The 27,007-nt window shown below is 39.0% G+C and overlaps 1 protein-coding gene across 2 annotated transcripts in view; it reads right to left on the bottom strand.

The window, feature by feature from the left end:
• CIMAP3 (ciliary microtubule associated protein 3) overlaps positions 1–27,007 on the bottom strand; it is a 40,480-nt gene that overhangs the window by 4,781 nt on the left and 8,692 nt on the right. The window contains exons 1-4 of one of the 2 annotated variants that reach the window (XM_002751217.7): positions 3,552–3,943; positions 3,185–3,324; positions 2,515–2,613; positions 1,612–1,742 (exon numbers count right to left, since the gene is read on the bottom strand). In XM_002751217.7, the coding sequence (XP_002751263.1) occupies positions 1,612–1,742; positions 2,515–2,613; positions 3,185–3,324; positions 3,552–3,570 (389 nt within the window). In that variant the 5' untranslated portion in view covers positions 3,571–3,943. Of the gene's footprint in view, positions 1–1,611; positions 1,743–2,514; positions 2,614–3,184; positions 3,325–3,551; positions 3,944–27,007 lie in introns of those variants that run through there. The other variant, XM_035252455.3, reaches the window with a different exon arrangement.

Below are 27,007 nucleotides of genomic sequence, written 5' to 3'. Positions count from 1 at the left end.
TAACCTCTTGGAAAAAGGCAACAGATTGATTAGCTTTTTAATTAAGCATGGGATTCTTTTACCTGTTAGTATATTTTGAGTTAGATGTTAGTGTTAAACAACTCGACAATCTTGACATCCCATCAGAGCACAGACCGACTCCAGTTTAGAAGATATTTCTGCACCTCAGTATCCATAGCTGAGGGACAAGAAGGTCCTAGAAACGGTGGGTGAGGAAAGAGCTCTAAAACAGTGATGGATTAGTAGCCCACAATTTAAAGGTGGTGATAAAAGTGCAGTGATAATCTATCTGCAATGTAGGCACAGCAAAGCAGAATCAGTTACATTTTCTTGACAACGGGCTCACTTAAATTTTTTTTTTTTTTTTTGAGATGGAGTTTCGCTCTTGTTACCCGGGCTGGAGTGCAATGGCGCGATCTCGGCTCACCGCAACCTCCTCCTCCTGGGTTCAGGCAATTCTCCTGCCTCAGCCTCCTGAGTAGCTGGGATTACAGGCATGTGCCACCGTGCCCAGCTAATTTTTGTATTTTTAGTAGAGATGGGGTTTCACTATGTTGACCAGGATGTTCTCGATCTCTTGACCTCGTGATCCACCCACTTCGGCCTGACCTCATCACACTTTCTCTTTTGTGTAGACTCATTGTGACAGGAAATTACGGAGTGGACACGGGGGTCAAGACTCAAAGTTTCTACTTCCTTAATGCAATCTTGATAAAGTTATATGATCCTTGGGTTTCTCATCAATAAAAGAAAGACCTTGATCTTTTGCCTTACAATTCTATACATTCTGAATAGCTTCCTGAAGCATTGAGAATAAGCCTGTTGGCCTGCAAGGCCTATGAGCTCCAGCATGCCCTCCATTTCTGTCTCATTTCTCCTTGCTCACTACACTCTGGCCATGCTAGCATTCCTTTTTGCTCAAGCCAGTATTCAAATTCCTTCCCAATTTATAGCCTTTGCATTTGCTGTTCCTTCTGCTGGGAGTGCTCTGTCCCTGGATCTTCATAGGGCTGGCTCAGTCTTGTCATTCAGATCTCAGGCTGAGTGTTATTTCTTCAACCCTTACTAAAGTAGACTCCAGCCCATCACTCACTATTATACTGTCGTCCTGTTTTACCTTCTTTGTAGCATATCACCTGGGCAAGCTTCTTCCTGGTTTGTCCATGATAGTACCTACCCTGTGGCTACCGTCTTGGTAGAATTATTAATAGGATCCCTTTTACTCTCAGAAGTGTCATGGTTTGACTAACAAATTATACGGTCACTCTCCTTATAACTATTGACACTTTCTTGTGTATTGCTTTGTGCTCTGTCTGGACTCTAGGATGTAAGCCCCAAGAAATCAGGATTCTTGTGTGATGGACTTACTGCAAAAATCTATTGAACCTACAAAACTGCCTGGTACATTAATAAAAATTCACTGAATGAGTAAGTATGATTCTACAAGTCTACAATGCCAGACATCTGAGACACCTGATTAAATCTGAGTGGTTCCTTATTTAACTGGGATGGTTTGGATGGCATCCCTTCTTTTCATGCTTCTTTTCTTATTACATACTTATTTTCCCCTATTGCTTTTTGTTGTAGTGCACCAGAAGAGAGGAGATATACCTGGGATAGTAAGTGTCCTTTGAGTAGTTCTTAAATCGAGGCACCAAGACATTAAATGGAGCAAAATTTTGTTTGTGTTTTTCCTGCTGACGACTTACTTGCTGGTACCTGCCTGCACAAGGTGTCATTTCCTGTTTCCAAGAAAAAGAGCATTATGTTAGAGAGTGATACACACACACACAGACACACACACACACACATACACTCTCTCTCACACACACATATAAAGCCTTCCAGGTAAAAAAAACAGAATCATCTTCTTTCTATTCATAAATCAGCTATGGTTTAGCCACCTCAGGCTACAGAAATAAGCCTTTGGTAGGTAGAAAACTGAGATGTGTGTGGTTCAGCTACGTAGGGATACATAACATATAGGTTGTAGAAAGAAATCTAGGATGGGTAGAGAGGCAAGGCAACTTATCCCAGCCACTACCCTTAACATCACATTCAGAGATTTTTGGAGCTAGTATCTCTGCTCCTTAAGCTCAAGTGTCAGGAAAATGTCCAATAAGAGATTAGGATCCTATACCGAACTTTAGACTTGAAACCCAATCACACAAAAGGGTGGAAAAATTGGAATGTTTTTAAAACTGACAAGATAATATAATGTATGTAAATGCAAGCTTCTAATATTTTAACCTCAGGCATCTCAGCACCAAAGCCCTGTGCTGGGACCATTTCTTTTGTAAATTGTTTTCCCCTCTTCCCAGTATACTCACACGCCTTTGCGATGTTAATGCCCAAGCTTTTCCGATAGGCTTCTTAATAGCTTTTGCCTAAATGCCTACTTTTCTTTAATTTCAGGGCATATGCTTTCAGATCAGCCCCCTTGCTCTCTGCCCTTTGCCCTGCTGTGCAAATGCATGCGGCAACGTGGACAACACTAGAATCCCAGCACATTACCTTCTGTATTGGCTTAAACCTCACAGCTGTTCGGGCTCCCAAAGTATATCCTTTTGTGCTGGTTGGGATCTTAGATAAGTTGTATGCCAAGCCATATGCCTTTCGGGGATATATTAAACAAAGAAAGAAAGAAAAGACAACACGTCAGAGAACATCAGGGCTATCAAAATTGGGTGAACTTAGCATGTACCCATCTGAATCTTCCATGCGAGGGATTACACTTTCTTATCTTGACTCAAGACCATAGAATTACACAAGTAATACAGGTAACTTTGTAGAGGGGTGTGGCTGGATAGGTAGAATAAAGGACACTGCCATATATTCAGATGAATCCAGTCTTCGAAGCCCCACAGAGCTGAACTTAAGCTAATGCAGCTTTCGGCCTGAGGTTTGGAGGAATGGGAGGGGAACTGGCATTGGCTCACAGGCCTTTGGAGGTGAGGATGGAGCAGGGATTATGTGAAGCTAGCGCTTGCTTTTAGCGGAGGTGCATGGCAGGGAGCAATGGTCCTTTAATCTGGCTTAAACAGCTGCTTGCAGAAGAACAGAGCGCTTTCTTACGTTGGGGCTCTGAAGATCTCAAGTCCCATAGAGTTTTTCCTTTTACGAACTTGGCTAGCCGTCAATAGCCGGGGAACTAAGACCCACCCAAGGAGAGGTGAATACTCACTTCTGGTAAGTAACACCCAGGCCCTCGGTGGGGTGATCCCCTAAGAGGAACAAACTTGTTCCCAATCAAATTTGGGGGATGGCAGTGAGGAAAAAGTTTCCTCTGTTGACATGTTCCAAAACAGTAGTTATCCGCAGTGTCTAAAATTAAAAAGAGGAGAGGCTCCACGTGAGGATCAGCACCTGGGTCTATGTGAGCGCGTCCGGGGAGACTGAACAGAGGACAGGGCCCAACCGTGCACTTACAAAACCACGCCAAACTCCACAGAGTGGGGCGAACTGCACTTCCTCCCCCTTCATCTTTCCCAGCGTCTCCACCCTTCCCCCTACCAACCCTCTACTCCAGGCTCCTCCGCAGCCCTCCTCACCCGCTTTGCTGAAGCACATCGCGAGCTTCTAGGGCTAGCACTTGTGTACTGCGTTGCCAAGGAAACGAAGACTAGTTCCGCGAGCCCCAGCTGCGGCGCTCCGGAATGGGGAGAGGAACCGAGCGCTCCTGCGCGGCAAGTGGGGACGTCCGCACAGCCACCACGGGGCGGAAACACGCACCCTGGAGCCAAGAGCCCAGGGGATTGTAAACTTAGTAGCTGGGCTGCGGGTAGAGGGTTTCCTGGATCCGCGGCTGTAGGGCCTGCAGGGATGACGGGGTGGCCAAGAGCTTTGGAAGCTGGGCCAAGAGGAATGCGCTGCTGTAGAGGGAGGGATAGTGGGGTTCAGAACGTCTCGAAGTCCGGGCCACCAGCAAGTAAAATGAAAGTAGAAAGACACAGCCGCTGCAGCGTTTGGAGGTGGACTCCCTCCCTGGGCAACGCCCCGAGCAGAGGAGTAGGGGGCGGAGTTGAGCTGACAGCTGGTTCCTTATTAGGCCTTTCTTAGACCACTTTCCCTTTCTTCAAGCACCTCCAATCAGGTTGCCCATTCTACCCTGGGAGTCGAGGGGAGGGGGCGCGAGGTCTTAAAAGGACTGGCGGTCTTCGGTGGACCGGGTGGATTGCCAAGGAATCAGAGAAGACTAATAGTTTTTGAAGTTGGGGCAGCCAAATGTCTAAGCCCCAGTTTTCTCATCTCTAAATTGGGAATAAAAATTCCTCTTTATAGGGTTGTCAAGAGGATTAAGATGACAATATTAAACCAGAGCGTGGTGCTTGGTGGGTGACATACAACAAGTTACTGTCACTGAAGATAATACTAACCAAGAAAAAAAGATCAGAGGGTGTTTTGTCTTTTTTGCCTTTGTCATGGATATTAACACTAGCTCGTTTTCACTAGATTTTTAGGATGGCATTAGGAGTTGTCCAGGTGTGAGAGGTAACAGGACACCCAGTATGACTGGTCCATACTTTGACTCTTTATGGGTGATGACCCTGGAATCCACACATACTCAATGTTAGCATGGCCTTCAGGGATGATTTTTATAGATCTAAGGTAGAGTTTCCAAAAAAAAAAGTGACACTGACTCCCAGAGAGTGTCTTGGAAATTTGTAAAAATAATTTTTTTGTGTGTGAAAAATTGTTGGGGTGTTGTTCCTGGTCAACAGTTTAGGGAGGCTAGACATCCTACAGTTCATTGCCGAGGCACACAGTGAATTGTCCCATGTCCCACATGACATTCAGATATGTCCTGTTGGACTCTAGAAAAATAATTAGTAATACACACACACACATTGAGAAGAAAATTATAGGAAGTAATGCAGAAAGCCCAGTAACAGACCCCAATTACAAGGAAATATATGGAATGGCCCCCCCTAAAAGAATTTAAAATAATATTAAGGAATCCTAGTGAGGTACAAAGAATGCAGATAGACAATTCAATTAAATAAGGAAAACAGTTCATGATTTAATTAAGAAATTTAAGAAAAAGATAGATATAAAAAAGAACCAAACAAATCCTCGAGCCAAATAATTCAATGAATGAAATAAACATACAATTGAAAGATTCAACAATAGACTAGACTAAGCAGAAGAAAAAATTTCTGAACTTAAGGACATGTCCTTTGAAATAACACAGGCAGATCAAAAAAGAAGAAAGAATTAGAAAGAATGAAGAAAGATTACAGGATTTATGGACGTCATTAAGTCCATACTATGAGCATTGCAGAAGAACTGAGAGAAAATGTGAGGGAAACCTATTTAAATCAAATAATATCAAATAACTGCCCAAATCTTGGGAGAGAGACAGACGTCCAGGTTCAGGAAGGTCAAAGAATGCTAAATAGATTCCACCCAAGCTGGTCCCAAGGCACATTATATTTAATTTGTCAAAAGCAAAAGACAAAGAATTTTGAAAGCAGCAAGAGAAAAGCATCAAGTTACATGTAAGGGAATGTCTGTTCAACTATTAGATTAGCAGCAGATTTCTCAGCAGAAACCTTATAGGCCAGGAGAGAATGGGTTGATATTTTCAAAGTGCTTTGATTTTTCCAAGTGAATAGAAAAAATTTCCAGTCAAGAATATTATTCCCAGTAAAAATATTTTTCAGAAATGAAGGAAAGGATTCCCAGTTCATCTCTCATGGATCCCACCCCTCCCCTCACTGTCCATCACCAGACAGGGCTTGGGCCCACAGCACAGACCCTCCATCCTGGGCTGATTGCACTGAGTGATTGCTCACCTGCATCTCTTTGGGGTGGATCCCCCAGGAGACAAGCAAGTGACCTTTGGCCACAGCCTTTACTAAGAGCTCTTCCTCTGCTGCCTCGTAGGTGGGGAAGAAACATAAGTACTGAGATCACCCCAGAGTGGCAGTGGGCAGCTCAGGAGTGCCAAATCACAATCTACAGCCAGCACTGAAGCAGGAGAGGAACTCAGAGTTTCAGATAATTGAGAAATAAAATGCTGCAACTGTGTGGAAACCGGGAGCCACTCAACTGAGCAAGAGTCTACCAACTGACCAAGAAGCCTAAGTGCCACCTGCTGGATCACACCCCAAACATCATTAAAAATACCTCACTAACAAACATCCCTTTAAAATCAGAGACAAGAAGTTAACTTCAAATAAAGGCCCTGCACAAAGCCTCAGTCTGGTGCAAACATCCAGAAGAGAAGTCTAGTGATTGTACTCAGTCTATACTGCAGTTAAAGGAAGACACACAGGCAAGGATGAGAAAGAACCAATGCAAGAACTGTAGTAACGCAAAAGGCCAGAGTGTGGTATGTCCTCCCAATGACCAAATCAGTTCTCCAACAGGAGTTTTTATTCAGGCTGAAATGGCTGGAATGATAGAAATATAATTTAGACTATGGATAGGAACAAAGATTATCAAGATTCAGGAGGATGGCAAAACCCAATCCAGGAAAAGTAAAAATCACAATAAAGCAATACAGGAGCTGAAGGACAAAATAGCTGGTATAAAAAAGAACTGAAAAGCACAATAGAAGAATTTTACAATGTAATCATAAGTATTGACACCAGAATAAACCAAGCTGAGGAAAGACTCTCAGAACTTAAACACTGGTTCTCTGAAATAAGACAGTCAGACAAAATTAAAGAAAAAATAAAAACGAATGAACAAGACTTCTGAGAAATATAGGATTATGACTGGGTGTGGTGGCTCATGCCTGTAACCTCAGCACTTTGGGAGGCTGAGGCGGGTGGATCACCTGAGATCAGGAGTTTGAGACAAGCCTGGCCTACATGGTGAAACCTGTCTCTACTAAAAATGCAAAATTAGCCTGGGATGGTGGCACATGCCTATAGTCTCAGCTACCCAGTAGGCTGAGGCAGGAGAATCACTTGAACCTGGGAAGTGGAAGTTGCAGTGAGCTGAGATCATGCCACTGCACTCCAGCCTGGGCAACAAGAGTGAAACTCCATCTCAAAAAAAAAGAAAGAAAGAAATATGAGATTATGTAAAGAGGCCAAATTTGTGAATCACTGGCATTCCTGAAAGGGAAGGGGAGAAAGCAAACAACTTGGAAAACATATTTTAGGATATTATCTATGAAAACTTCCCCAACCTTGCTAGCAAGGCCAACAGCCAAATTCAGGAAATACGGAGAATTCCTGCAAGATTCTACACAAGAAGGTCATCCCCAAGACACAATCACCAGATTTTCCAAGGTCCAAATGAAAGAAAGAATGTTAAAAGCAGATAGAGATAAAGGTCAGGTCACTTACAAAGGGAACCCCATGAGGCTAATAGAGGACCTCTCTGCTGAAACCCCGCAAGCCAGAAGAGACTGGGGGCCTATATTCAACATTCTTAAAGAAAAATAATCTTCAACCAAGAATTTCATATCCAGCCAAACTAAGCCTCCTAAGTGAAGGAGAAATAAGATCCTTTTCAGATAAGTAAATGCTGAGAGACTTCATTACCACCAGGGTTACCTTACAAGAGACCTTGAAAGGAACACTAAATATAGAAAGGAAACACCACTACTAGCTAATACAAAAACACATTTAAACATACAGACCAGTGTCATTGTAAATCAACTACACAAACGAGCCAACATGATAATCAGCTAACAGCACAATGATAGGATCAAATCCACACACATCTATACTAACCTTGAATGTAAATGGGCTGAATGCCCCACTTAAAAGGGACAGAGTGGCAAGCTGGATAAAAAAGTAAGATGCAATGGTGTGCTGTCTTCAAGAGACCTATCTTACAAGCAATGACACTCATAGGCTGAAAATAAAGATATGCAGGAAAATCCATCAAGTAAATGGAAAACAGAAAAAAGCAGGAGTTGTCTCCTAATTTACGACAAAACAGATTTCAAACTAACAAAGATCAAAAAGACAAAGAAGGACATTACATAATAGTAAAGGGTGGAATTCAAGAAGAAGGCCTAACTTTCCTAAATATATATGTGCCCAACACAAAAGCACACAGATTCATACAGCAAGTTCTCAGACACCTGCAAAAAGACATAATCTCCCACACAATAATATATATTTTTTTGAGATGGAGTCTTGCTCTGTTGCCCAGGCTGATGTGCAGTGGCACAATCTTGGCTCACTACAACCTCTGCCTCCCAGGTTCAAGTGATTCTTCTGCCTCAGCCTCCTGAGTAGCTGAGATTACAGGCATGCACCACCATGCCCAGCTAATTTTTGTGATTTTAGTAGAGACAGGGTTTCATCATCTTGGCCAGGCTAGGCTCAAACTCCTGACCTCGTGATCCACCCACCTTGGCCTCCCAAAGTGCTAGGATTACAGGTATGAGCCACCGTTCCTGGCCCAATAATATTAAGAGACTGCAACACTCCACTGACAGTATTAGAGAGATCATTGAGACAAAAAATTAACAATGATATTTAGGACCTAAACTCAACATTGGGCCAAATGGATCTGATAGACCTTTCAGAAATCTCCATCCAATACCAACAGAATATACATTCTTTTCATTGCCACAGGGCACATACTCTAAAATGGACCACATAATTGGACATAAAACAATCTTCAACAAATTTAAAAGAACCAAAATCATACCAAAGACACTCTTAAACAACAACACAATAAAAATAGAAGTCAAGACTATAAAAATTACTCAAAGCCATGAAATCACATGGAAATTAAATAATGTGGTTCTGAATTACTTTTAAGTAAATCATGAAATTAAGGCAGAAATCAAGAAGTTCTTTAAAAATAATGAGAACAAAGATACAATATACCAGAATCTCTGGGACACAGCTAAGTTAGTGTTAAGAGGAATTCATAGCATTAAATGCCCACATCAGAACATTGGAAAGATCTCAAATTAACCTAACTTCACAACTGAAATAATTAGAGAAGCAAGAACAAATCAACCCCAAAGCTCACCAAAGATGAGAAATACAAAAATCAGAGCTGAACTCAAGAAAATCAAGACACAAAAAAGCCATTCAAAAGATCAGCAAATCCAGGAGTTGGCTTTTGGAAAAATAATAAAATAAATAGGCCACTAGCTAGACTAATAAAGAAGAAAAGAGAGAAGATCCAAATAAACACAATTAGAAAACATAAAGGGAATGTTATAACTGACACCACAGAAATAAAAACAACCATCAGAAATTACTAAGAGCACCTGTGCACACAAATAACAGAAAACTTAGAAGAGATGGATAAATTCCTGGACAAATACACCCTTCCAAAACTGAGCCAGGAAGAAATTACTTTTCTGAACAGACCAATTACAAGCTCTGAAAACGAATCAGTAACACATAACCTACAAAGCAAAAAAAAAAAAAAAAACCTGGGACCTGATAGATTCACAGCAAAATTCTACCAGAAGTACAAAGAAGAGCTGGAACCATCCCTACAGAAAAATTTCCAAAAAAATGAGTAAGAGAAACTCCTTCAGAACTCATTCTAAGAAGCCAGCATCATTCTGATACCAAAACCTGGCAAAGACACAACAAAGAGAAAACTTCAGACCAACATGTTCAATAGACATCAATGCAAAAAATTCCCAACAAAATAATTGCAAACTAAATCCAGCAGCACATCAAAAAGCTAATCCGCTATGATGAAGTAGACTTCATTGCTGAGATGCAAGGTTGGTTCAACTATGCAAATTAATGAATGTGATTCATCAAATAAAAAAAACAAAGACAAAAAATTACATAATTATCTCAATAGATGCAGAAAAAGCTTTTGATAAAATTCAACACCCCTTCATCTTAAAAACTCTCTATAAACTAGCTATTGAAGGAACATAGCTCAAAATAATAAGAGCCATCTTTGACAAAGCCACAGGCAACATTATATTGAATGGGCAAAAACTGGAAGCATTCCCCTTGAAAAACAGCACCAGACAAGAATGCCTTCTCTTACCACTTTTATTCAACATAGTATTGGAAGTCTTAACCAAGAGAATTCCATTATCTTGAAATCAGGCAAGAAAAATCAATAAAGGGAATTCAAGTAAGGAGAAAGGAAGTCAAACTATCTGTTTGCAGATGACATAATTCTATATCTAAAAAATTCAATACCCTTGGTCCTAGTGCTCCTCCAGCTGATAAACAACTTCAGCAAAGTTGCAGGACACAAAATCAATGTACAAAAATCACTGGCATTCCTATACACTACCAACAACTAAACCAAGAGCCAAATCAGAAAGCCAATACCATTTACAATTGTCACAAAAAGAATAAAATACTGAGGAATACAGCTAACCCAGGAGGTGAAAGATCTCTACAATGAGAATTACAAAACACTGCTCAAAGAAATCAGAGAAGACACAAACAAATAAAATAACATCCCATGCTCATGGATAGGAATAATCAATATCATTAAGATGTCTACACTGGCAAAAGCAATTTACAGATTCAATGTTATTCCTATCAAACTACCATCATCGTTCTTCACAGAACTATTTTAAAAGTCATATAGAATCACAAAAAGAGCCCAAGTAGCCAAGGCAATTCTAAGCAAAAAGAACACAGCTGAAGGCATCATGTTACCACCTTTAAACTATACTACAAGTCTGCAGTATTAAAAAAAAAAAAGCATGATACTTGTACAAAGACAGGTGCACAGACCAATGGAATAGAATAGAATGCCCAGAAATAAGGATGCAAACCTATGACCATCTGATCTTTGACAAAGTTGACAAAAACAAGCAATGGGGAAAAGGATCTCTATTCAATAAATAGTACTTGGATAACTGACTAGTCATATGCAGAAGATTGAAACTGAACGTCTTCCTTACACCATACACAAAAATAAACTCAAGATAAATTAAAGGCTTAAATGTAAACCCCAAAACTATAACCTAGGGAATAGCATCCTGGTCATAGGAATAGGCAAAGATTTTGTGACAAAGACCCCAAAAGCAATTACAACAAAAGCAAAAATTGACAAGTGGAATCTAATTAAACTGAAGAGCTTCTGCACAGCAAAGGAAACTATCAACAAAGTAAACAGACAACTTACAAAATGAAAGAAAATATTCACAAGCTATGCATCTGACAAAGTCTAATATCCAGCATCTATAAGAAACTTAAAAAACTTATAAGAGAAAAAAAATCTAATTAAAAAGTGGGCAAAGGATATGAACAGAAAATTTTCAAAAGGACACATACATGTAGCTAACAAGCATATAAAAAAAAGCTCAGTATCACTGGTCATTGGAGAAATGCAAATCAAAACCAGAATGAGATATCATCTCATACCAGTCAGAATGGCTATTACTAAAATATATACAAAAAATAAAAGCTACCATCAGAAATTACTACAAACAACTCTATGCACATAAACCAGTAAACCTGGAAGAAATAGATAAATTCCTGGACACTTGCATCCTCCCAAGCCTAAACCAGGAAGAAGTTGAAACCCTGAACAGACCAATATCAAGGGCTGAAGTTGAGGTATCAAATAATAGTCTACCAACCAAAAAAGTCCAGGTCCAGATGGGTTCACAGCCAAATTCTACCAGACATACAAAGAAGAGCTGGTACCACTCCTGAAACTATTCCAATCAAAAACGAGGGAATCCTTTCCAAATCATTTATGAGACCAACGTTATCCTGATACCAAAAACTGTAAAGACTCAACAAAAAAGAAAATTTCAAGCCAATATCTATGATGAACATAGATGCAAAAATCTTCAATAAAATGCTGGCAAACTAATTGCAACATCACATCAAAAAGCTTATCCACCATGATCAAGTAGGATTCATCCCGGGGATGCAAGGCTGGTTCAACATATGCAAGTCAGTAAACATAATTCACCACATAAACAGAATCAAAGACAAAAACCACATGATTATCTCAATTGATGCAGAGAAGGCCTTGACAAAATTCAACAGGCTTTATGCTAAAAACTCTCAATAAACCAGGTATCAGTGGAAAGTATCTCAAAATAATAAAAGGTATTTAGGACAAACCAACAGCCAATATCATACTGAATGGGCAAAAACTGGAAGCATTCCCTTTGAAATCTGGCACTAGACAAGGATGCCCTCTCTCACCACTTCTATTCAATATAGTACTGGAAGTTCTAGCCAGAGCAATCAGGCAAGAAAAAGAAATAAAGGACATTCAATTAGGAAAGGAGGAAGTCAAATTGTCTCTATTTGCAGATGACATGATTGTATGTTTAGAAGACCCCATCGTCTCAGCCCCAAATCCCTTAAACTGATAAGCAACTTCAGCAAAGTCTCAGGATACAAAAATCAGTGTGCAGAAATCACAAGCATTCCTATACACCAATAACAGACTAAAAGAGAGCCAAATCAAGAGTGAACACCCATTCACAATTGCTACAAAGAGAATAAAATACCTAGGAATACAGCTAACAAAAAATGTAAAGGACATATTCAAGGAGAACCATGAACCACTGCTCAAGGAAATAAGAGAGAACACAAACAATTTGAAAAACATTCCATGCTCATGATTAGGAAGAATCAATATTGTGAAAATGGATATACTGCCTAAAGTAATTTATAGATTCAACGCTATCCCCATAAAGCTACTTATGACCCTCTTCACAGAACTGGAAAAAACAACCTTAAATTTTATATGGAAGCAAAAGAGAGCCTATCTAGCCAATACAATCCTAAGCAACAAGAACAAAGCTGGAGGCATCATGCTACCTGACTTCAAACTATACTACAAGGCTACAGTAATCAAAACAGCATAATACTGATACCAAAACAGAGATATAGACCAATGTAACAGAACAGAAGCCACGAAGGCAATGCCACACATCTGCAACCATCTGATCTTTGACAAACCTGACAGAAACAAGAAATGGGGAAAGGATTTCCTGTTTAATAAGTGGTGTTGGGATAACTGGCTAGCCATGTGCAGAAAACAGAAACTGGACCCCTTTCTGACACCTTATACTAAAATTAACTCCAGATGAATTAAAGACTTAAACATAAAACCTAACACTATAAAAACCCTAGAAGAAAATCTAGGCAAAACCATTCAGGACATAGGCATAGGCAAGAACTTTATGATTAAAACACCAAAAGCATTGGCGACAAAAGCCAAAATGACAAATGGGATCTAATTAAACTCCAGAGCTTCTGTACAGCAAAAGAAACAATCATTAAAGTAAACTGGCGACCAACAGAATGGGAAATTTTTTTACAATCTACCCATCTGACAAAGGACTAATATCCAGAATCTACAAAGAACTAAAACAGATTTACAAATACAAAGAAGGAAACAACAGACACGGGTGTCTACTTGAGGAAGGAGGGTGAGAGGAGGGAGAACAGCAGAAAAGATTACTTAAATACTGAGCTTAATAACTGGGTAATAAAATAATATGTACAACAAACTACCGTAACACATGTTTACCTATGTAAAAAACTTTCACATGTACCCTGAAACCTAAAATAAAAGTTAAAAGGAAAAGAAATAAAGAAAAAATAAAATTTTTTAGACAAGCAAAAACTAAGGGAGTTCATCACCACTAGACAGGCTTTACAAAAAATGCTCAAGGGAGTCTTACACCTGGAAGTGAAAAGACAAGAACCAAAAAAACAAAAAAACCTATTTAATCATGGGCGAAGGACATGAGCAGACACTCTTCAAAAGAAGACATACATGAGGCCAACAAACATATGAAAAAATGCTCATCATCACTGGTCATTAGAGAAATGCAAATCAAAGCCACATTGAGATACTATTTCATGTCAGTTAGAATGGCAATCATTAAAAAATCTGGAGACAACAGATGCTGGAGAGGATGTGGAGAAATAGGAACATTTTTACACTGTTGGTAGGAGTGTAAATTAGTTCAACCATTGTGGAAGACAGTGTGGCGATTTCTCAAGGATCTAAGAATAGAAATTCCATTTGACCCAGCAATCCAATTACTGCGTATATATCCAAAGGATTACAAATCATTCTATTAAAAAGACACATACACACATATGTTCATTGCTGCACTGTGTGCAATAACAAAGACCTGGAACCAACCCAAATGCCCATTGATGATAGACTGGACAAGGAAAATGTGGTACATCTACACCATGAAATACTATGCAGCCATAAAAAATGATGAGTTCGTGTCCTTTGTAGGGACATGGATGAATCTGGAAACCATCATTCTCAGCAAACTGACACAAGGACAGAAAATCAAACACCGCATGTTCTCACTCATCGGTGGATGTTGAACAATGAGAACACATGGACACAGGGAGTGGAGCATCACACACTGGGGTCTGTTGGGGGGACTATGGGAGAAACAGTGGGGGCAGGGAGGTTGGGGAGTGATAACATGGGGAGAAATGCCAAATATCGCTGACGGGGGGATGGAGGCAGCAAACCACATTGCCAGGTATGTACCTATGCAACACTCCTGTATGATCTGCACATATACCCCAGAACCTGAAGTATAATTACACACACATATATATATGTGTGTGTGTGTATATATATATATATATGTGTGTGTGTGTGTGTGTGTGTGTATATATATATATGGGGTGGTGCAGAGAGAGAGAGAAAGAGAGAGAGTGAGAGAGAGAGAGATACTGGCTAGGTTACAGAGAAAAGGAAACACTTGTATACATTGGTGGGAGTGTAAGTTATTTCAACCATTGTGGAAAGCAATAGGCTATTCCTCAAGGAGCTAAAAGCTGAACTACCATTCAACCCAGGAATCCCATTACTGTGTATATACCTGAGAAATATAAATCATTCTACCATAAAGACATGTGCACACAAATGTTCATTGCAGCACTAGTCAGCAAATGGCAAATACATGGTATTAACCTAAATGTCCATCAATAACTGATTGTATAAAGAAAGTGTGACAAATATACACCATGGAATACTATGCAGCCATAAAAAGAGTAAGATCATGCCTTTTGTAGGAACATGAATGAAATCTGGGGCTATTATCCTTAGCAAACTAACACAGGAATAGAAAACCAAATACTGCATGCTCTCACTTATAAGTTGGAGCTAAATAATAAGAGCTTACAAATACAAGGAAGGAAACAACAGACACGGGGTTCTACTTGAGGAAGGAGGGTGAGAGGAGGGAGAACAGCAGAAAAGATTACTTAAATACAGAGCTTAATAACTGGGTAATAAAATAATATGTACAACAAACTACCGTAACACATGTTTACCTATGTAACAAACTTTCACATGTACCCCCAAACCTAAAATAAAAGTTAAAAGGAAAAGAAATAAAGAAATAATAAAATTTTTTAGACAAGCAAAAACTAAGGGAGTTCATCACCACTAGACAGGCTTTACAAAAAATGCTCAAGGGAGTCTTACACCTGGAAGTGAAAAGACAAGAACCAACATCATGGAAACATAAGAGACTACAAAACCCACTGTTAGAAGTAATTCCCAAAAGAGAAATAAAAAGGCATTAAACTTTTCACTACAGAAAATCATCTAATCACAAAAAAAACAATATTAGAGGAAACAAAGAACAAATAATATATAAAATAACCAGAAAAAAATCAATAAAAGGACAGGAGTAAGTCTTCACCTACTAGTAACAATCTTAAATGTAAATGGATTAAATTGGACATTTAAAAGATATAGACTGGTCGAATGGACTTATAAAAAGACTCAAATGTAAGCTGTCTGCAAGAAACTCACCTCACATGTAAAGACAAACAGACTGAAAATAAAGGGGTGGAAAAAGTATTACATGCAAATGAAAATAAAAAATGAGTGGGAGTAGCTATCTTTATATTTCACAAAATAGACTTCGAGTTAAAAGCTGTGAAAAGAGACAAAGAAGGACATTATAGAATAATAAAGGAATCAATTCAGCAAGAGAATATAGTATTTGTAAATGTCTCTGCACCCAACATTGGATTGTCCAGTTACATATAGCAAATATTATTAGATCTAAAGAGAGAGATAAACCCCAATACAATAATATTTAAAGACTTTAACACCTTTTCTCAGCATTGGACAGATTATGTAGACAGATAATCAACAAAGAAACATGAATTTTAAATGGCACCTTAGACAAAATGGACCTAACAGAGTTACAGAACATTTCACTCAACAGCTACAGAATGCATATTCTTTTTATCAGCACATAAAACGGTCTCCAGGAATGACCAATAATAGACACAAAACAGGTTTCAACAACTTTATAAAAATAAAAATCATTGTAATTATTTTCTTAGATCACAATGGAACAAAAATATATCAACACAAAGAAGAACTTTGAAAACTATACAAATATATGTATAGTTAAAAATAAACAATATGCTTCTGAACAACCAATGGATGAAGGAAGAAATTAAGAATAAAATTTAAAAAATTTTAAAAATAAGTGAAAACAGGAACACAACATATTAAAACCTATGGGGCACAGCAAAAGCAATATTAGGAGACATATGCCATATAATGTATGGCAATAAATGCCTACATTAAAAAACTAGAAAGATTCAAATAGACTTAAAGTGGAGGTATAGAAAAATTATTCTATGTGAATAAATAACCCAATAGTGTATCTCAAGGAACTGGAAAAGCAAGAACAAACTAAACCCCAAATTAGTAAAGAAAAAGAAATAATAAAGATAAGATAAATAAGAAAATTAAAGCCAGAAAAATACAAAAGATCAACAAAATAAAAAATTGATTTTTTTAAAAGATAAACAAATCAACAAACATTTAGGAGACTAAGAAAAAAACAGAGAAGACCGAAATAAAGAAAATCAGAAATGAAAAGGGAGGTATCACAACAGATACCACAGAAATATGAAGGATCATTAGAGACTGCTATGAATGGCTATAAACCAATGAATTTAAAAATTTAGAGTAAATAGATAAATTCCTGGATACAAACAACGTACCAAGATTCAACCATAAAGAAATAGAAAGGCTGAACAGCCCAATAAAAAGTAATGAGATTCAATCAGTAATAAAAAGAATTCAAACAAAGAAGAATCCAGGATTGAATGGCTTCATCACTTAATTCTACCAAATCTCTAAAGACGAATTAGTACCAACTGGGAAAAAAAAAGGGAATTTATGAGTTCTGCTGCAGCAGACTTAAACGTACCTGCCTAGCAGCTCTGAATGAACAACAGAGCTCACAGCTCAGCAATTGAGCTCCTATAAAGGACATACTGTCTCCTCAAGCACCTCCCTGACCCCCATATATCCAAAGAGTCAGCTCATAAAGGAGAGATCAGACTGAAATTTGGCGGGTATCCTTCTTGGACAAAAATAGCAGCAGAAGAAACTGGTAGCAACCCTTACTGTTCTGCAGCTGCTGCAGGTGATCCCAAGGCAAGCAGGGCCCAGAGTGGACTTCAGCAGTCCTACAGCAGAGAGGCCAGACTGTTAGAAAGAAAACTAAGAAACAGAAATAACTTCATCATCAACAAACTAGACGTCCACTCAGAGACCCAATCTGAAAGTCAGCAACTACAAAGATGACAGGCGGATAAATCCACAAAGATGGGAAGAAAGCAGCACAAAGAGAATGAAAACACCCTAAACCAGAACACCTCTCCTCCTACAAGGGATCACAACTCCTCACCAGCAAGGGAACAAGGCTGGATGGAGAATGAGTGTGATGAAATGACAGAATCAGGCTTCAGAAGGTGGGTAATAAGAAACTTCTGTGAGCTAAAAGAACATGTTCTAACCCAATGCAAAACAAATTGAGAACCTTGAAAAAAGATTTGACAAAATGCTAACTAGAATGGACAACTTAGAGAGGAATATAAGTGAACTGATGGAGCTGAAAAACACAACATAAGAACTTCATGAAGCATGCACAAGTTTCAACAGCAGAACTGACCAAGCAGAAGAAAGGGTATCAGAGATCGAAGATCAACTCAATGAAATAAAACCAGAAGGCAAGATTAGAGAAAAAAAAAACGATGAAAAGAAATGAACAAAGTCTCCAAGAAATATGGGACTATGTGAAAAGACCTAACCTACGTTTGATAGGTGTACCTGAATTAGATGGAGAGAATGAATACAAGCTGGGAAATACTCTTCAGGATATTATCCAGGAAAGCTTCCCCAACCTAGCAAAGCAGGCCAATATTCAAGTCCAGGAAATACAGAGAACACCACAAAGATATTCCTGAAGAAGAGCAACTGCAAGGCACATAATTAGATTAACCAGGGTTGAAATGAAGGAGAAAATGCTAAGGACAGGCAGAGAGAAAGGTCAGGTTACCCACAAAGGGAAGCCCATCAGACTCACAGCAGATCTCTCAGCAGAAAACCTACAAGTCAGAAGAGAGTGAGAGCCAATATTGAACATCCTTAAAGAAAATAACTTTTTTTTTTTTTTGAGATAAAGTTTTGCTCTTGTTAACCAGGCTGGAGTGCAACAACGTGATCTCGGCTCACCAGAACCTCTGCCTCCTGGGTTCAGGCAATTCTCCTGCCTCAGCCTCCTGAGTAGCTGGGATTACAGGTACATACTACCATGACCAGCTAATTTATTGTATTTTTAGTGGAGATGGGGTTTCATCATGTTGACCAGGGTGGTCTCTATCTCTTGACCTCGTGATCCACCTGCCTTGGCCTCCCAAAGTGCTGGGATTAGAGGCATGACACACCGTGCCCAGCCTTAAGAAAAAAACTTTCAACCTAGAATTTCATATCAAGCCAAACTGAACTTTATAAGTGAAGGAAAAATATAATCCTTTGTGAACAAGCAAGTACTCAGAGATTTTGTCACCACCAGGCCTGCTTTACAAGAGCTCCTGAAAGAGGCACTACACATAGAAAGGAACAACCAGTATCAGCCACTCCAAAAACATACCACATGGTAAAGAGCATCAACACAATGAAGAATCTGCATCAACTAATGGGCAAAACAGCCAGCTACCATAAAAATTGCAGTATCAAATTCACACATACCAATAATAACTCTAAGTGCAAACGGACTAAATACCCCAATCAAAAGACACAGACTGGCAAATTAGATAAAAAGCCAAACCCATCAGTGTGCTGTAGCCAGGAATCCCATCTCACATGCAAGGATACACAAAGGCTCAAAATAAAGGAATGGAGTAAGATTTATGAAGCAAATGGAGAGCAAAAAAAGCAGGAGTTGCAATTCTCATCTCTGATAAAATAGACTTTAAAGCAACAAAGATCAAAAGAGACAAAGAAGGACATTATATAATGGTAGAAGGATCGATGCAACAAGAAGAGCTAACAATCCTAAATATATATGCACCCAACACAGGAGCACCCAGATACATAAGGCAAGTTCTAAATGACTTACAAAGAGACTTAGACTCCCACACAATAATAGTCAGAGACTTAAAAACCCTATTGTCAATATTAGGTGAACCAGACAGAAAATTACCAAGGATATCCAGGACTTGAACTGAGACCTGGAACAAGCAAACCTAATAGAAATTTACAGAACTCTCCATCCCAAATCCACAGAAGATAAATTCTTCTCAGTACCACATCACACCTACTCTAAAATTGAACACATAATTAGAAGTAAATCACTCCTCAGCAAATGCAAAAGAACAGAAATCATAACAAACAGTCACTCGGACTATGGTGCAATCAACTTAGAACTCAGAATTCAGAAACTAACTCAGAACCGTACAGCTTCATGGAAAATGAACAACTGGCTCTTGAATGTTGACTGGATAAACAATGAAATGAAGGCAGAAATAAAGATGATCTTTGAAACCAATGAGAACGAAGACACAACATACCAGAATCTCTTGGACACATTTAAAGCAGTCTCTAGGGAAAATATAGAGCAATAAGCGCCCAGATAAAAACCAAAGAAAGATCTAAAATTGACACCCAATCGTCAAAATTGAAAGAGCTAGAGGAGCAAGATAAATAAACTCAAAACCTAGCAGAAGACAAGAAATAACTAAGATCAGAGCAGAACTGAAGGAGATAGAGAAACAAAAAACCCTTCAAAACATCAATAAATCCAGGAGCTGGTTTTTTTTTAAAAGATCAACAAAATAGATGGACCACTAGCCAAATAAATATAAAAGAAAAGAGAGAATAACCAAATAGAGGCAATAAAAAATGATAAAGGGGATATCACCACAAATTCCACAGAAATTCAAACTTCATCAAAGATTATTACAAACAACTCTATGCACATAAACTAGTAAACCTTGAAGAAATGGATAAATTCTTGAACACTTGCATCCTCCCAAGCCTAAAACAGGAAGAAGTCGAAACCCTGAATAGACCAATAACAAAGTCTGAAGTTGAGGCAGCAATTAAGAGCCTACCACCCCAAAAAAGCTCAGGTCCAGATGCCTTCACAGCCAAATTCAACCAGACATACAAAGAGGAGCTGGTACCATTCTTTCTGAAACTATTCCAAATAATCCAAAAAGAGGGAATCCTTCCCAAATCATTTTATGAGACGAAAATCATCCTGATACCAAAACCCGGCAGAGACTCAACAAGAAAAGAAAACTTCAGGCCAATATTCATGATGAACATAGATGCAAAAATCTTCAATAAAATACTGGCAAGCCGATTGCAACATCACATCAAAAAGCTTATCCTCCATGATCAAGTAGAATTCATCACAGGGATGCAAGGCTGGTTCAACATACGCAAGTCTATAAACGTAATTCACCACATAAACAGAACCAAAAACAAAAACCACATGATGATCTCAATTGGCGCAGAGAAGGCCTTTGAAAAAATTCAACTGCCTTTTATGCTAAAAACCCTCAATAAACTCGGTATTGACAGAACGTATCTCAAAATAATAAAAGCTATTTATGAAAAACCAACAGCCAGTATCATACTGAATGGGCAAAAACTGGAAGCATTCCCTTTGTGGCACTAGACAGGGATGCCCTCTCTTACCACTCCTATTCAACATAGTACCGGAAGTTCTAGCCAGAGCAATCAGGCAAGAAAAAGAAAGAAAGGGTATTCAAATAGGAAAGGAGGAAGCCAAACTGTCTCTACTTGCAGAGGACATGATAGTATATCTAGAAGACTCCATCATCTCAGCCCAAAAACTCCTGAAACTGATAAGTAACTTCAGCAAATTCTCGGGATACAAAATCAATGTGCAGAAATCATAAGCATTTCTATACACTAATAGCAGACTTAAAGAGAGCCAAATCAAGAAAAAACTGCCATTCACAATTGCTACAAAAAGAGCAAAATACCTAGGAATACAACTAACAAGGAATGTAAAGGACCTCTTCAAAAAGAACTACAAACCACTGCTCAATGAAATAAAACAGGACACAAACAGATAGAGAAACATTCCATGTTCATGGTTAGGAAGAATTGATATCATGAAAATGGCCATACTGCCCAAAGTAATTTACAGATTCAATGCTATCCCCATCAAGCTACCAATGACCTTCTTCACAGAACTGGAAAAAACCACCTTAAACTTCATATGGAACCAAAAGACAGCCTGCATAGCCAAGTCAATTCTAAGCAAAAAGAACACAGCAGGAGGCATCACACTACCAGACTTCAAACTATACTACAAGGCTACAGTAATCAAAACAGCATGGTACTGGTACCAAAACAGAGATATAGACCAAGGGAACAGAACAGAGGCATCGGAGGCAGCACAATATATCTACAACCATCCTATCTTTGACAAACCTGACAGAAACAAGCAATGGGGAAAGGATTCCCTGCTTAATAAATGGTGTTGGGAAAACTGGCTAGCCATGTGCAGAAAGCAGAAACTGGACCCCTTCCTGACACCTTAAACTAAAATTAACTCCAGATGGATTAAAGACTTAAACATAAGACCTAACACCATAAAAACCCTAGAGGAAAATCTAGGCAAAACCACTCCGGATGCAGGCGTAGGCAAGGACTTCATGATGAAAACACCAAAAGTATTGGCAACAAAAGCCTAAATAGACAAATGGGACCTAATCAAACTCCACAGCTTCTGCATGGCAAAGGAAACAGTCATTAGAGTGAATCAGCAACCAACAGAATGGGAAAACATTTTTTGCAGTTTACTCATCTGACAAAGGGCTGATATCCAGAATTTATAAATAACTAAAACAGATTTACAAGAAAAAAATAAACGAGCCCATTCAAAATTGGGCAAAGGTTATGAAGAGACACCTTACAAAAGAAGACATGCATGAGGCCAAAAAATGTGAAAAAATGCTCATCATCACTGGTCATTAGAGAAATGCAAATCAAAACTACATTGAGATACCATCTCACACCAGTTAGAATGGCGATCATTAAGAAAGCTGGAGACAACAGATGCTGGGGAGGATGTGGAGAAATAGGAACACTTTTACACTGTTGTTGGGAGTGTAAATTAGTTCAACCATTGTGGAAGACAGTGTGGCTATTCCTCAAGGACCTAGAAATAGAATTTCCATTTGACCCAACAATCCCATTACTGGGTATATATCCAAAGGACTATAAATGGTTCTACTATAAGGACACATGCACACAAATGTTCATTGCAACACTGTTAACAATAGCAAAGACCTGGAACCAACCCACATGCCCATCGATGATAGATTGGACAGGGAAAATGTGGCACATATACACCATGGAATATTATGCAGCCATAAAAAACAATGAGTTCGTGTCCTTTGTATGGAATGGATGAACCTGGAAACCATCATTCTCAGCAAAGTGACACAAGAAAAAATAGTCAAACACCACATATTCTCACTCATAGGCGGGTGATGAACAATGAGAACACATAGACACAGGGAGGGGTGCACTACACACTGGGGTCTGTTGGTGGAAAATAGGGGAGGGACAGCCGGGGTTGGGGAGATAGCATGGTTAGAAATGCCAGATATAGGTGAAGGGGAGGAAGGCAGCAAATCACACTGCCACGTGTGTACCTGTGCAGCAATCTTGCATGTTCTTCACATGTACCCCAATACCAGAATGCAATTAAAAAAAGATGGATTAGTACCAATCCTTCTCAAAGTATTCTAAAAAATTAAAAGGAAGGGAATACTCCCTGAATCATTAGGCCAACGTAACCCTGATATCCAAACCACATAAGGACACAACAACAACAACATCAACAACAAAACTGTAGGCCAGTATCTCAGATGACCATAAACAGAAACATTTCCCAAAAGATGCCAGCAGCCAGAATCCAACAACATATCAAAATAATAATACACCATGATCCAGTGGGATTTGTCCCAGGAAGGCAAGGATGTCTTTACATACACAAATAAATGTCACACAACACATCAATGGAATAAACAAAAATCATACAATCATCTCAATAGAGGCAGAAAAAATATTAGATAAAATTCAACATTCCTTCCTGATTATAAAAACTGTTAATAAATTTGGTATATAAGAAATATATCTCAACATAATAAAGGTTGTTTATAACAGATCCACAACTAACATCTTACTGAACAGGGTAAAGGTGAAGGCTTTTCTTCTAAGAACTGGAACAAGACAAAGTTGCTCAGTTTCACCACTCTTATTTAACATAGTATTGAAAGTCCTAGCCTGAGAAATCAGGCAAGAGAAATAAATAAAGGGCATTCAAGTTGGAAAGGAGGAAGTTGAACTGTTTCTTTTTGTGGAAGACATAACCCTTTTATAGAAAAACATAAAGATCTTACCAAAACACTGTTAGGACTGATAAATAAATTTAGTAAAGTTTCAGGATACAAATTAATATCAAAAAGTAGTATTTACTGTTTTTGCATGTGGATAGCCAGTTCTCCCAGCACCATTTATTAAATATGGGATTCTTTCCCCATTGCTTGCTCTTATCAGATTTGTCAAAGATTGGATGGTTGTAGATGTGTTGTCTTATTTCGGAGTTACCTATTTTGTTCCATTGGTCTATGTGGTTGCTTTTGTACTAGTATCATGCTGTTTGGGTTACTGCAGCCTTGCAGTATAGTTTGAAGTCAGGTCGTATGATGCCTCCAGCTTTGTTCTTTTACTTAGGATTGTCTTGGCTATATAAGCTATTTTTGTTGTCGTTGTTGTTGTTTTTCCATATAAATTTCAAGATAGTTTTTTTCTAGTTCTGTGAAGAATGATGTTGGTAGTTTGAGAGGAATAGCATTGAATCTGTAAATTGCTTTGGCCAGTTTCTTCTGATTCTGTGTAAAATGTCAATGGTGGTTTAATGGAAATGGCATTGAATTGATACATTACTTTGGGCAATATGGCCATTTTCACAATATTAGTTCTTCCTATCCGTGAGCATGTAATGTTTTTCCATTTGTTTGTGTCCTCTCTGATTTCCTTGAGCAGTGGTTTGTAGTTCTCCTTGAAAAGGTCTTTCACTTCTCTTGTTAGCTGTATTTCTAGGTATTTTATTCTCTTTATAGCAATTGTTAATGGGAGTTCATTGAAAATTTGAATTGGTGCTTGTCTGTTTTTGGTGTATAGGAATGCTTGTGACTTTTGCATATAGATTTTTTAATCCTGAGACTTTGCTGGAGTTCCTTATCAAGTTAAGAATTTTTTGGGTTGAGACTGGGGTTTTCTAGATATAGGATTATGTAATTTGTGAACAAAGACAATTTGGCTTCTTCTCTTCCTATTTGAATACACTTATTTCTTTCTCTTGCCTGATTGTCCCAGCCAAAACTTCCAATACTATGTTGAATTGGAGTAGTGAGAGAGGGCATCCTTATATTGTGCCAGTTTTCAAGGGGAATGCTTCCAACTTTTGCCCATTTAGTATGCTATTGGCTGTAGGTTTGTCATAAATAGCTTTTATTATTTTGAGGTCTGTTTCTTCAATAACTAGTTTACTGAGAGTTTTTAACATGAGTTTTTGAATTTTATCAAAGGCCATTTTTGCATCTATTGAGATAATTATGTGATTTTGTTTTTAGTGTAATCGATAAATGAATTACGTTTATTGTTACCTGCACATTCTGCACATGTATCCCAGAACTTAAATAAATTACATTTATTGATTTGGGTATGCTGAGCCAGACTTGCATCCTGGGGATGAAGCCAACTTGACTGTGGTGGATAAGTTTTTTGATATGCTGCTGTATTCAGGCTTACCAGCATTTTATTGAGAATTTTTGCATTGATGTTCATCAGGATATTGGTCTGAAGTTTTCTTTTTCAGTCGTATCTCTTTCTGCCTTTGGTATCAGGTTAATATTGGACTCATAAAATGAGTTATGGAGGAGTCCCTCCCTTTCAATTGTTTGAAGTAGTTTAAAAAAAAAGAGTGTCAGCTCCTCTTCGTATCTCTGGTAGAATTCAGCTGTAAATTCTGGACCCCTTCTTTACACCTTATACAAACATTAACTCAAGATAGATCAAAGACTTAAATATAAAACCCAAAACTAGGGAGATCTGGCAAGGTGGCCAAATAACAACAGCTCCTGTCTACGGCTCCCAGCAAGACCAACACAAAAGGTGGGTGATTTCTGCGTTTTCCACTGAAGTACCCAGTTCATCCCACTGGGACTGGTGTCTTTTTCATGACTAAAACACCAAAAGCAATTTCAACAAAAGGGATATAATTAAACTAAAGAGCTTCTGCATGGCAAAAGAAACTATCATCAGAGTAAACAAGCAGCCTACAGAACAGGAGAAAATTTTTGCGATCTGTTTGACAAAGGTCTAATATCCAGAATCTACAAGGAACTTAAACAAATTTACAAGAAAAAAAACAGCCCCATCAAAAAGTGAGTGAAGAATATAAACAGACACTTCTTAAAAGAAGACGTTTATGTGGCCAACAAACATATGAAAAAAAGCTCATCATCACTGGTCATTAGAGAAATGCAAATCAAAACCACAATGAGATGCCATCTCATGCCCGTTAGAATGGCAATCATTAAAAAGTCAGGAGACAACAGATACTGGTGAGGCTGTGGAGAAATTGAAATGCTTTTGCACTGGTGGTGGGAGTGTAAATTAGTTAAATCATTGTGGAAGATGGTGTGGTGATTCCTCAAGGATCTAAACCAGAAATACCATTTTACCCAGCAATCCCATTACTGAGTATGTATCCAAAGGACTATATATCATTTTACTATAAAGACACATGCACATGTATGTTTATTGCAGCACTATTTAAAATAGCAAAGACTTGGAACCAACCCAAATGCCCATCAATGATAGACTCAATAAAGAAAATGTGGCATGAAGATGGGAGGGGAGGATTAAAGATGGCGTGGTAAGAACAACTCAGGATCGCAGCTCTCAGTGAATGGGCAGAGGGTGAGTCAAAGCTGCATTTCCAGACAGATCTTTGTTGTCCACAGAACGGGGAAATTCCAAGGTGTAGGAGAGACACGGGACACAAGTGCAGCCATTTTGGCTGCTGTGGCTGCTTCGGCCGGCGCTGCAGCGCAGCGGCACTCCGCAACACTCCACACAAAACAAACTGGTCCGGGTGCCCTGCGAAACTTGCAATCTGAGATTTGGGAGGGCAGATTAGCATATCCATCTGATTAAATGGGACTTGGACAGTGAGCCAGACCAGGAGATTCCTGGGAAGTAGCGTTTGAGCCAGCACAGTGGGTCACTGCGTGGGAAATCACACAGATCCTGGTGCCCCAACAGGGGTGACAGAAACACCTGGGAGAGAGCCATCCATTAAACTTAAAACAAAAAAAGGCACTCTGAGGCAGGGAGCCAGGTGAGCAGGCTTGGTGGGTTTCACCCCCACAGAAACAAACAAAACGGCAATTTGAAACGCTCTGGGTGGAGAGTTTCACTGCAGGCACAGCTGAACGCAGGACAGTGCAGCTCGGTGAGGGAGGGGCGTCTGCCATTACCGAGGCAATCCTCCCCTACTGAGGTACACTCCCATTGCTGACCCTGCTGTTGCTGAGGCAACCCACCATAACAGAGAGACTCTGCCACAGGGCAGAGCCTGTGGTGGAGCTCGCGGCTGCGGGGCAGAGCCCACAGCAACAGGGCAGACCCCACATCAGCAGGGCAGAGCCTCAGCAGGCAAATAGTGACTAGACTGCCTCCTAGCTGGGCAGGATAG

This window comes from Callithrix jacchus, chromosome 7, assembly GCF_049354715.1.
Source record: "Callithrix jacchus isolate 240 chromosome 7, calJac240_pri, whole genome shotgun sequence".
Taxonomy (NCBI): domain Eukaryota; kingdom Metazoa; phylum Chordata; class Mammalia; order Primates; family Cebidae; genus Callithrix; species Callithrix jacchus.
This window is presented reverse-complemented; position numbering and strand designations above follow the sequence as displayed.